This window comes from Callithrix jacchus, chromosome 1 (genome assembly GCF_049354715.1).
Source record: "Callithrix jacchus isolate 240 chromosome 1, calJac240_pri, whole genome shotgun sequence".
In the NCBI taxonomy this organism is placed as follows: domain Eukaryota; kingdom Metazoa; phylum Chordata; class Mammalia; order Primates; family Cebidae; genus Callithrix; species Callithrix jacchus.
In genome coordinates, this window is record NC_133502.1 from 87,980,533 (window position 1) to 87,992,891 (window position 12,359).

The window sequence follows — 12,359 nt, forward strand, 5'->3', positions numbered from 1 at the left end:
ACATTCGAATATAAGTTTTCCAACCTCTAAAGTAAAAGGGTGGCCGGGCCCGTTCCTACAAAAATAAAAAAAATAAAAAATTAGCTGGGCATGGTGGCACATGCCTGTAATCCCAGCTACTTGGAAGGCTAAGGCAGGAGAATTGCTTGAACCTGGGAGGCGGAGGCTGCAGTGAGCCGAGATCATGCCACTGCATTCCAGCTTGGGCAACAGAGCAAGACTCTATCTCAAAAAAAATAATAAAATAAAAACATAATAAAGTAAAAGCGATCCAATAAAACAGTATCATGTCCTACTTCACAGGTTACTATAGTACTATTTTTGAAATGTGAACAATACTTGATACTGAAGGTTAAAAAAACCTAGTTGAAAATAGAATTAGTTTTTAAAGGCATGGCTAAGGCAAAATTAGAAACATACATATAAGGCTGGGTGTGGTGGCCAACACATGTAATCCCAGCACTCTGGGAGGCTGAGGCAGGAGGATCACTTGAGCCCAGGAATTCGAGACCAGCCTGGGCAATATAATATGACCCCATGCTTACAAAAAATATTAAAAGATTAGTGGGGTATGGTGACACCTGCCTGTGGTCCCAGCTACTTGGGAGGCTGAGACAGAAGGATCACTTGAGCCCAGGAGGTCAAGGGTCCAGTAAACCATGTTTGTGCTGCTGCACTCCAGCCTGGGTAGCAAGTGAGAACCCATCTCAAAAAAAAAAAAAAAAAAAAAAAAAAAAAAAGACATATATATAGGAATGAGAATTAGAAGTCTCAAGTATAGAGCCACCCACCATGCCTACCCTTAAGCAAAACTGCCCCACCAATTCAAAATACCTAAAGAGATGTCCACTCTCATGATCTTGTATGGACATATATGCGACTTACGAGATATTCATTACAGCATCATTTGCAATAGCCAAGCTGCAAGAACAAGTTATGTGCAATAAAAGACAAATGGATAAAGTAAATGTGGTATATGTAGAAAACAGAATATTATTGAGCCTTAAAAAGGAAACCTTGTTATATGCAAAAACATGGATGGACCTTGATGATGTTACGCCACATGAAATAAGCCAGTCACAGAAAGACAAATAATGCATGATTCCACTTTTGTCAGAATAAAATAGTCAATCCCACAGAAAGAGTGTAGAATGGTAGATCCCAGGGGCAAAGGGGAGAGGGAAATGGAAGGCTGCTATTCAATGGGTATAAAGCCTCAGTTATACAAGACTGAAATGTCCCAGAGATCTGCCGCACATCCTCAGGCCTATAGTTAACAATACTGTACTGTACATTCAAAAAACTGTTAAGAGGATAGATCTCATGTTAATATTCTTACTACAATAAAAAAATAAAAAGATATTGATGCACGAGAATAATCTTTCTTCCTTCCCTCACCAAAAAGATTCCCCACAGGAGAAGGCAGAGAACTAATCCATTATTAACATAAAGAGAGTTATCTGTGAGAGCCCTAAACTAAAATTGTCTATGTATTTCATGTATCTTCTCATAGAAAGAGTATTACACATAGTGTTTGGTGTAGAAGTGTTAACGATTAGTCTCTGAGGTTAACTATCACTTACACTATAATTTCTATAGGAAAATGCAATATGATTTCCAAACAATTACTTACTTAGTAAAACTTCCAAGAACATACCTCATTAAGAATGGTCTTATATGCCAAAGGAATGGCAGGAAGCTTAAATCAAGGGTGCAATTGCGCAAATCATTTCTGTTAACTATGGGAAAAAAAGGTACATAACAATAAAAATAACCAAATTATACAAAACATACCTTATTCCAGAGAGACTATCAAAGGCGTGAAGATCTAACACATTAGAAAGATCAACTCTAAAAGAAAGAAAACTAATATGAGCAGTTGGAAATTCTGTGAATTATATCCAATCAATCAAGAAACAAATCTCTGACTCAAAAAATTTTATATATAAAATTCATAAAAGTGGGCAAATGGTATAAGATGATCACAGTTGAATCAAATTGAAAATTATTTATGTCAATAAATTAGCTTGTTTAAAATTTCCATTATCTTTACAATCCTGAAATTTGAGCTTTTAAAATACATTTTTATAGCTTAAAAAAAAATCAGCTAAAGAACAGAAACTTTTCGAAGCAGCTAATTACTCAAAAGATGAAACAAATGACAAATAGAATTAACAAACGGGTACATTCCAAATACCTCTGCAATTTTTGTATTTCTTTTATTTCCCCTCCCTTGATGTAACATGCAATATAAAAATATGAGGAGTTGAATGACCAATGCATAAAATATTAAGTTACTCTAGGACTCTGATATTCATGTGATTTGATTTCATTCATTCAGAATGGGGCTGTATGTAGAAAAAAAATTCCTGCCATCCGAATAGACATTATTTCTCTGAGAATTATTTAATAATTAAACTTATTAGGAATGCAATGATTCAAATCAAGTGCGAATAACATATCACAATTAGCATTAGGTTTGGTTAAATATATAAAAGTAAATTTATAAAGACTGGTGATTGCATTACAATTTTAACATAAGCCCATAAAACAGCAGAGGACAGTGATTTCTCCATAATCAAACCTAAGGCAAAGGAATGTTTGAAGAAAATGACAAATGTATAATTACATTTCAAAATTAGATTCCAGGAGCTTGACAAACATTTGTTAAATTTTCTTACAAGGAAAAACAATTTCATTGGTCAGATTCAATTTTTTTTTTAAATGCATAATATGTAAGAAAAAACATCTCCTTTATCTTAGGACTGACCAACTGTGCCTGCTTTATTCATTCTCAACAGTCTACCACATACTCATACTTGTGGCAACAATAATGTGTTAGATTACAAATGCTTGTCTTGGCAAAAGGCATGCGAATTCCCATCTTATTACTCCAAAGTTCCTGTTAATAGACTGTAACAACAACTCAAATTCTGGGCATTTTATATGTGCAGAATTAGAAAAATGATCAAGTAAAGAAGTAAATGTTCCATGAAGAAATTTTTGAATATCAATTTACACTAAGAGGTCGAAGTCTTAATATTAAACATATTTCCTTTTTCACTTCCCACCCCCACCACCACTGAGCATATTTATATTGACAGGTCACAAATGACTGAAGTTGGATGGGCATGGTGGCTTATGCCTGAAATCCCAGCACTTTGGAGGCCAAGGTGGCCAGATCACTTTGAGGCCAGGAGTTTGAGACCAGCCTGGTCAACATGGTGAAACCTCATCTCTACTAAAAATACAAAAATTAGCTGGGCATGGTGGCGCACACCTGTAATCCCAACTACTGGGAGGCTGAAGCAGGAGAAATGCTTGAACCCAGAAGGCAGAGGTTACAGTGAGCTGAGATCATACCACAGCAATCCAGCTTGGGGACAAAGTGAGATTCTGTCTCAAAAAAGAAAAAAGAAAAAAAAAAAAAAGAATGAAGTTCCCCCCGCCAAGTTTGTCATCTGCATCTTAGGAAACAGCTTAAAGTTTAATAAAGTTTACACATGCCAATTTTGCAAATATCAAATGTAGTTTGGAAACACAAGCTTATAAATAAACTACTGTTTCACTGTGACAGTGTCCTTGAGAAAACAAGTCATCCAGAGGTAATTCTGCTGTACACCCAGATTCTTTCTGTATTTCTAAAGAAGAATCAATATTAGATCTGTACAGCAAATTACACTCTTTTACAGAAAATAACAAAATACCCAAGTCTCTCACCAAATTTTCAATAAAGAGAAAAAGTCTAAGCTTCCAGATGAAAGTTTCCATAGCTTTCCCCAAATTTAGTACCATCGTGAAGAAGAAATTCTTCATTGAAGGGATATGACTGGAAAACTAATTTCCATGGCATCAAATTAATTTCCTCCTTTGAGGATAAAACCATCAGATCATTTCCAAAGCATTAAAATAGCCAAGAAAAAAAAGACACCATTACCAGCATTTTAAAAAGGAGTAAGAGAATGAAGTAAACAAAAAGGGGAAAAATAAAGCTTCAAAAGTGTTTTTTTCTCCTAATTTCTTGAACCTAATGTTTTCCTACAAAAATTGCTTTCAATTTTCCGTAAGTCTAAAGACTGCTTTAAGTAGCCTAAGATCAAGGACAGGAGAGTGAAAACAAAGAGAGTTTTGGTTCTCCAAGGTGGGACTGGAATTGCAGCTGCTACTCTAGGGGTATTTTCTAACAGTCAGCTCTTCAAACTCCAGTGAGTCTCACAAATAGGGTGCACCAGCCAATACAAGTATCCAGTATCTATAATGCAAATTGTAGATTTCTGATGGTTTTATCTCCAAAGGGGGAAATTAAATTGCCATGGAAATTAAGTTTTCCAGTCATATGCCTTAAATGAGTGAAGAATTTTGTTTTATTATTTTTTAAATTTTAATTATTTTACCACTGTGTGGCTGACAAGTGCTGACAATAAACTACTATAAGTATGTGAAGAAAAGAGGCTCACCTTGAGTAGTAATTAAGGAAAAGGAATAGTGTGTAGCATTGCCTTATTGGTAAGACAAGCTGATTTAGTAGCAAACGGAAGTTCTGGTGAATCATATAGATTTCAGAAGTAGGAGTAAAAGATTAAAAGATGTATCATTTTAATCTTCTCTTGTCTTTTTCTTAGTTTTTAGAAATGTAAGTAGACTGAATAGAGGAAAACCAAAACAGAGTTGGCCAATAGTAAGTTTATTATTGTGAACTTATTATTAATTAATAATATATGATTAATAATAAAATCCTCCACTAATTCCTTGCTGCCTACAGAAGAAAATCTAAGCTATGTATCACGGCATTCAAGACCCTTTGTGGTAAGTTCTCTATCTCTTCAGTCATATCACTTCTTCTCTGCTATATAATACCAAGTTTTCTAGCCATTCTAAAATATTCACAGGTCTCTGGAATACAAAATCTTCCTTACACCTAGAAAGTTGTTCCTACTCTAGTCCATCTGTAAAAGCCTTATTCATTCTTTAAGACTCAGATCAATGACTGCCTTCTTGGTCAGTATTTTCTGACTGCCTTCTTGGTCAGTATTTTCCTCCCTCTTCATCAAGAAAAGTTGAATAGTTATCCTCTATTTTCCTATTCTTATAGAACTCTGTGCTTTTAAAATTCTTACAGTAATATTACTATCTAATATTTTACCTTTTTGCTTGTTTGCTTCTCTGTTTTCCCTGCCTTTCCTTAAAGGCAGAGTTTTTGCCTTATCCATTGCTTAAATAGTCCTTAAAATACTATGAAATGCATAGCAGCCAGTTTGGCAAATTAATTGACAGAAAAGAGTGACTTTTATTACTTTGTTAACCAAATCTCCAGTTTCTAAACTGGTAAGCTCAAGATGCTATGCCTCAAGGAATTTGCGAGAATATTTAATATAAGATTCAGGACCCAATAGTAAGAATTCTACTCAGGACACCTGATCTTCATTGAAAAGGATTCTAATCCAACTTCAGTCCTCACAACAAGGAAGTACTATTTCAGAAAGTCCCTAGATTCTCAGATGCTCTGGCAAGCACCATACACTGAAGAAATAGAAGAAGAAAGATTTTAGTCACTTGCTCACTCATCCACTGGAAGTAACAAAAATCAATCACTGCATGTTTTTATTGTTCTATAATAAAGCAAATGTTAGAAATAAAAGTTGGAGGCTGGGCATGGTAGCTCATGCCTGTAAGCCCAGCACCTTAGGAGGCCAAGGCAGGCGGATCACGAGGTCAAGAGATTGAGACCACCCTAGCCAACATGGTGAAACCCCATCTCTACTAAAAACACAAAAAAATTAGCTGGGCATGGTGGTGAGCGCCTATAGTCCCAGCTACTCAAGAGGCTGAGGCAGAAGGATGGCTTGAACCCGGGAGGCGGAGGTGGCAGTGAGCCGAGATCATGCCACTGCACTCCAGCCTGGTGACAAAGCAAGACTCCGTCTCAAAAAAACAAACAAAAAAAATAAATTAATAAAAGTTAGAAATGTCAAACAAACTAAATTGTTACATTAACAAACTAATCAAGATGACACCTTTATTCAGGACATGGATATTTCCAAAATGAAACTAACAAAAGAAGAAAACTGAATCAAAATGTTACAAATATGAACTGAATAAATGCTATGACAGAACCACAGCTATTTATGGGCATGATTTTTAAAAGCTTGTTTAAGTATTATGCAGTTGTCTGTGTATCATTTTGTAAAGAGGAGAAAAGTTAAGGAGGAAGGAATTGTAGAACACTAACAGGAAGAGGACAGACACTGAGGAATGGTTCATGGTATGAGTGAGATTATCAGAGACTTTCTACTATGGAATTTGAAATGCAGGGAGCACCTTTGGTATATGGTTGTAGAGGACTTACACTAAAGGGCATTCTTCTGCTACCTCTGCCAGCAGAGAGATGAGTGGCTCTTGAGAATGCATACCAAATTAATTCCCCAGCTGTTCGCTTGCATATAAGCAGCTGCTGCTGTTATTGCCTAACACTTATGGCAGTCTGTCAGCACCTCTAATCTCTGCCATAGCAGACAAACCACTCACCTAAGGCCTCTGCTGTACTTCCAAAGAAAGAGTCTCTCAAGTAGGAACTGGGTGGCACTAGACTGCCAGCTGTGAGCCTCAGAGCTCCTGGCTGCCTGTTGCTGGGTCTATCAGCTGCTGAGCCTTTCTCATCAAAAAAAAAAAAAAAAAAAAAAGAGCTTAACAAAATACCCTGCACAGAAATTTTCTGAAATTATGCTAGTACTCAATGGAAAACAGAGTTTAATCTACAGAAATACACTTCACAGATGTTTTAGGAACAGAACCTAGAGAAAATGGGTATCAAAATTTAATAAAAGAATTTGTCAGGAACTTCAAGGTAAAGACTCTGTGTTTTTACATGACATACTTTTTGGCAACTATGTAAGGTTTTAAAAATTTTTTAAAGCCGTTTAAACACTTTGAATTAAGATAAGATCTCTCAATATACTTTTTCAGATTTCTGTACTGAGTTACCCTCTCAAGTGTTTGAAAGTCTTTTCTTCCTCATTAAGCAAAAGCACAGTAAGACAGTGTTTATCATGGCTTTGTAATCTTAAAGACAGGCATATGTACCATATGTACTAGCTAAATATGCCAAATTAACTTATTGAGATCATTTGAAACAACATTCTGGATCCAATTCTTTTGAAAATACACTTATGTCTTTCTTACATTAAAATCAAGCATATTTATCAATTACTTAATGTTTATTAATAATAACAAAATTATTTGTTGTTAGTATAATATTAGAAATAGCTTTGAAAAAGTACCTTGATTTTTGTGTTTCTAAGATTTGTCCTAGTCCATTTATGGATCTGAAATAAATAATAAATGAGGAAGACAAAGTTTAAAAGTAAAAATTAACTTTTAAAAAAGTATACAAAGTACATTATTTCTAAAACAGGAAATAAGCATACATACACAAATGCATCTGCAAACAGAAAAAAATTAAAAACAGAGAAACAAAACTTACTTTTAAAAATAATTTATTATTTTCATTTAAACCATAAATCATGTATATTCCACTCATCCATCAAGAAAACATATATGCAAAAATCTGCACAACTGCCCAATTAAGGGCTACTTTGTGATTAAGAAGAAGATGCTTCACTTTAGAAAAAAAATCATTCATAAGTAGCTATTTTAGAGTTCTTAAAAATTAGTAGACACCCAAAATTTTCATGGTGGCCACTTTCTTCCTCAGGCATACCTGGTAGAAATGGCTATATACACACTAAAAATAAAAAACTAGTTATAAGTAGCTTTGCCCCCAGCCTGCCCGTGGTATTCACAGTAATTCTAAGTCACACATCCCAGGTTCATTTATAGAATAACCTCTTCAGTTCCCTAACTAGGCTCTCTACTCCTTATGCCTGTTCTCCCTCTTTCGATATTATAGAATATGGCTCTTTTTGTATGGCACCAAAATGTACCTGTTAAAATCTTTTCAACATACTGTACACCTCATCTATTTATCTTTTCCATTGTTTATCATCTATCATCAATTCACTGTCTTTAGGGTTACTTACCCAAGATACTTGCTACTTGTTCAAGCTTGTTCTCATGAATGAGGTTTCCCAAATATAAAGATTCTGAGCAAGTCTCTTCACTATTTTACAAAACTCTTAATCTTCTTTTTTGAATATACTCTATAGACTGATAGCTATTTCCTCTCAAATATGTTTGCCTTTTTTCAACTCCTCAAATATGATTCTGAGTCAGTCACAAGTCTGATATAAAGGGAGTACAAGTAAAAGTCAAACAAGTATGTAATTTATTAAACTGCTTCTTCCGAATTCATTTCTAGTACTGTTATTGTCAGTGTCAGAGATTTAGCTAGTCTATATAAGGATATAAAAGCCAAGTAATCATCATCATCATTCCTTTTATGCCAAAAACGTTTGTTAAGTAGACTGGGTTCTTAGCAATCACAATGGTGCACGAGATTTTTGAAAAGACAAACAAGATTAGAAGACCAGTGTCAAAAAATGTAAAGGCAATCTTCATCACTTTCACCTTTCCAAAATCAGTTTTTTCAAAATTTCATCAGTTTTCAAAAATATCATCCATCTTTTTTCTTCCCTTTTTTATTTACTATACCTTGAACTCACTATGTTAGCTAAGAAAAAAAACCTACATAATAACAGCTAACAGAGCACTTACTATGTGTCAGCACTGTGCAAAGTTTACTAACATAGTCTTATGTAATACTGAAAGCAGACTTATGAGATAAGCATTATTGCTTTTATAGAGGAGGCTTTAAAAGAGTAAATACGTTCCCTAAGAACACAATGAGAAACAGACCAAGGATTAGAACCCAAGCAAATTCCAAGGTCCGTGATCTTCAACACTATGCAACAATACCTACCCTCCACATGGAGACATTACACATTTTTTAATAATAAAGTTTAAGGACAATTGCTATTAAAATAAGACTAAATATGTGGAAAAAATATGAATTTCTTTTTTTATTGCTAATCCATCTTTCATTTATTTATTTTTAAGTATTTCATTATGTTTACTATATTTTTTTATTGCACTTTAGGTTCTACAATCATTAATCATTGAAAATAATCTCCTAATAAGACTTACCTTCATTGATTCAATTTATAATATATACTATATGAACTCAAATGACAGATTTAAACTTTGATGTCAGAACTTATAAATACTAAGAATAGTAATTTTGAGTCATCATGCTCAAAACATTATATACATTAAAGATAACCATAATAATGGCTACCATATATCTCTCTGTATAGAGCTTTTATTAGTTCAGGTTTTACAAAATAATTCAAAAAGTCTCTGAACTACAAATTCATTTGAAAAATCCATCTTTGTTTTCAAAAGGAATGGGAGTCTCCAGAACAGTCAGCAAAATGACTGTTAACATATATTTGAGCATCATTCATATTATTCTGATTGTCCTATGCTGATCAGCCTTGGCTATGGCCAAAGAAGATATTAAAGCAAGCTGGAAGACAAGGTGTGGTTTCCAGTTAAGGAAGATGACATCAATGAGAGTTCAGGGAAGTAAGACCCACTGAGTCAGGAATGACTTCACATAGGAGTGGGGGAGACAGAGATAGAATAGGCTCCATAGAATAAGTTGTTTTTTAAAAGAAACGAAAAAACAAAACAAGAAAGATTTCAGGGATTGGCAGAGTGAGAATGTATTATGAGTAAAGACAGGAACTGGCAGGATGTATCCATCGGAAAGGGAATTAACCATCCTGGGTAGTTAGGGAAGACTGACATTAGGAAAGAGTCAAAGAGAAGACAGGAAAAGGATGGAGTGAGAGGACCCTGAAAATCAGTATATTAACTGTGAAATATATTCTGCAAGCTCTGGGGACTAATTTTATGTACTGCTATTTATATAACAGTCAATTAGCCAACAACAACATATGTGATTCCCTAATGGTTCTTGAAGCAGGTCAACCTTAAACCTTAAGTTTCTATAGGGCAACTGTCATGGTAAAAAATATTCAGAGTCGTATGATATGGATCTGTAGGCACTTAACACACTTATCATTTTGTACCTAATTGTTGTTCTTAGCTTCTTTACATCTTCTTCCGGAACCAAGTCTGTTTTATTGATGAGAATTATATCTGCCAAAGCAACTTGCCTAAAATAGCAAACAAAAAAAAATGCTAAGAAATTTTAAATAATAGACATGCCTCATGCAGATTAATATATCAAAAGAGAAATGTTAATAAATTGAAAATAAAAACACCTCATGCAGATAAACATATCAGTTAAGAATTATATAGCTGCTCTATAGTGATTTAGTTTACTCCTAATCCGCTAATTTTTCAATGTGAATGAATTGTATTCATCACTATACAAGTTCAGATTTCACATTACCCATTCAAAAAGTATTTTCTAACTCTTACTTGCTATTCTTGTGCTAGAAAGATAAGTCTCAAAAAGTTTACAATCAAAAGAATGATTTTCAACTCATATTTTTTCCGTAAAGAAAAGCATAAAAAAAATTAAGAAAAAAAAGAAAAGCACAAAATTCAAACATCCAATATGGTAACAATAAGAAGTTTATGTACTAAAATATTTCTTCTAATATTTACCATAATTTTCAAAGAAATAGAATTAAGTTCACTTCATACTAAAAACTATATTAAAACTATACTTCAGAGCTGGGCATGGTAGAACACACCTGTAGTCCTAGCTACTTAGGAGGCTAAGGAGGGAGGAAACCTTAATTAAACCCAGGAGTTCAAGTCCAGCCTGGGCAACAAAACAGCACTACATTTCTTAAAAAAAAAAAAAAAAAAGGTATACTTCAGAGGACATACCAGGATATCATACAAATGTCCTCTTTATCACTATAAATATACTGTATATTATCTCTATAAAGAACCCATGCTAACTGCTAGATAACAAAGTAGATGATAATAATCAGAAGCTCTATGTTCTATTAACAGGATAGTAAAACTGGAAATTCTTTCAATTTTCCTCAATTCTTCAGGGTATTATGCTATATCTCAGAGAATACAACTAAATTCTCAAAACTAAATTAACTTTAGTTCACTGAAAAAGCAGGTTTCAACAGTATGTACACAACATTCAATTTTGCTATTTTCTATTAGACTTATTTATATTTTCTATAATAACTGTATTTTCATAAGGAAAAAAGTTACAAAAATATTTAAGTTCATTCTGATTTGAATCCTATACCAAATGCAGTGTTTAAGCAGCATTACACAACAACAGAGTACCATACTCAAAAATAATTGGGAATAAATTGCTTATTTGTAGTCTTTAGCAAATCCCAGAGGGTCTCACTTGCAAACCCAGCAGCATCTTTAGTGACTGTCATCTATCTTACCTTTATCCTATTAGTAAGAATATGCTTAGGGCAGACAAACTAATTTAAGTATTTCTAAGTCTAAAGACAAATAAATTAGAAACATAGAAGTGTTTAAACAAAAAATGTTTTAATGCCAAATTAAAACTATTTTCATATTTGTTCCTCTATTTTCCTGAATAACAATAAACACTGAAATCAAGGAACTACTATTAAAGGCACTGAGACATCTATCTATTTTTTATAATCGTCAATCCCAAAGAAATTATATAACAAGAAAATATTTTTAAATGTTAATATTTCCCAAGTTCCTCAAAATTACAGAACTTCTGTGTTCAGCATTTACTTTATGCTACAACAAAAATGACTTTAAGGAAAAGTTAACAGATCATAACAAATAGATAGCAATAATTAAACTATGAGAAAAAAGAAAATAAATTTTCCTTGACTATGTTTTAAAATTTCTTAATTTGCTTTTGGTTTTCATCTTAGTGATTTTTCTCTTTCCAATTAGCCAGCAATCAATATATATTTTAAATATGAATACCTAGTAGCTTCATTGATAAGGCCATCAGGTTTTTCTTCTGTTAAATGCTAAACAAAAAAAAAGTTTGAATAAAGTTACTATAATACAATACAAAATCGAATGTTAACACAAAGGATTTTACTTTAGAGACATCTTCTTGCATCTAATAAAAACTTCAACTACTGTTACTCAAGTACACAAATTCAGAACTAACTTTTCTCTCTGAAAGCATTTTTCTTCCCCACTTGCAATTTTTTTCTACAGTGAACCTGTAGGGTTTTATGGGGGGAGGAAAAGGGCTTAGGATTTCATACTCCTGACCTTTTCTTTCACTTAAAAGGAAAACACCTTTGATTTACATAATGTCATAAAAACATAGAATACAGTTCAGATTTTAGGCATTTTCCTTCTTACAAAACTGTTCTTGTTCTAAATACTCATTATTACTTATTTTAAAAAAGGATAACCACTAAAACATATTTTCTTAGAATCTAATATAC

The 12,359-nt window shown here is 33.4% G+C and overlaps 1 protein-coding gene across 5 annotated transcripts in view; it reads right to left on the bottom strand.

Annotated features, from left to right (window-relative positions):
- Positions 1-12,359, bottom strand: part of LOC100394900 (COBW domain-containing protein 1-like) — a 76,741-nt gene that overhangs the window by 18,784 nt on the left and 45,598 nt on the right. For 3 of the 5 annotated variants that reach the window (XR_013532742.1, XM_078366079.1, XM_035301757.3), the window contains exons 7-10: positions 11,881-11,927; positions 10,050-10,136; positions 7,278-7,322; positions 1,795-1,851 (exon numbers count right to left, since the gene is read on the bottom strand). Coding sequence is in view for 2 of the 5 variants with exons in the window: in XM_078366079.1 (XP_078222205.1) it covers positions 1,795-1,851; positions 7,278-7,322; positions 10,050-10,136; positions 11,881-11,927 (236 nt within the window). In the remaining 3 variants the exon portion in view is untranslated. Of the gene's footprint in view, positions 1-1,794; positions 1,852-6,525; positions 6,649-7,277; positions 7,323-8,036; positions 8,238-10,049; positions 10,137-11,880; positions 11,928-12,359 lie in introns of those variants that run through there. The other 2 variants (XR_013532744.1, XR_013532747.1) reach the window with 2 other exon arrangements.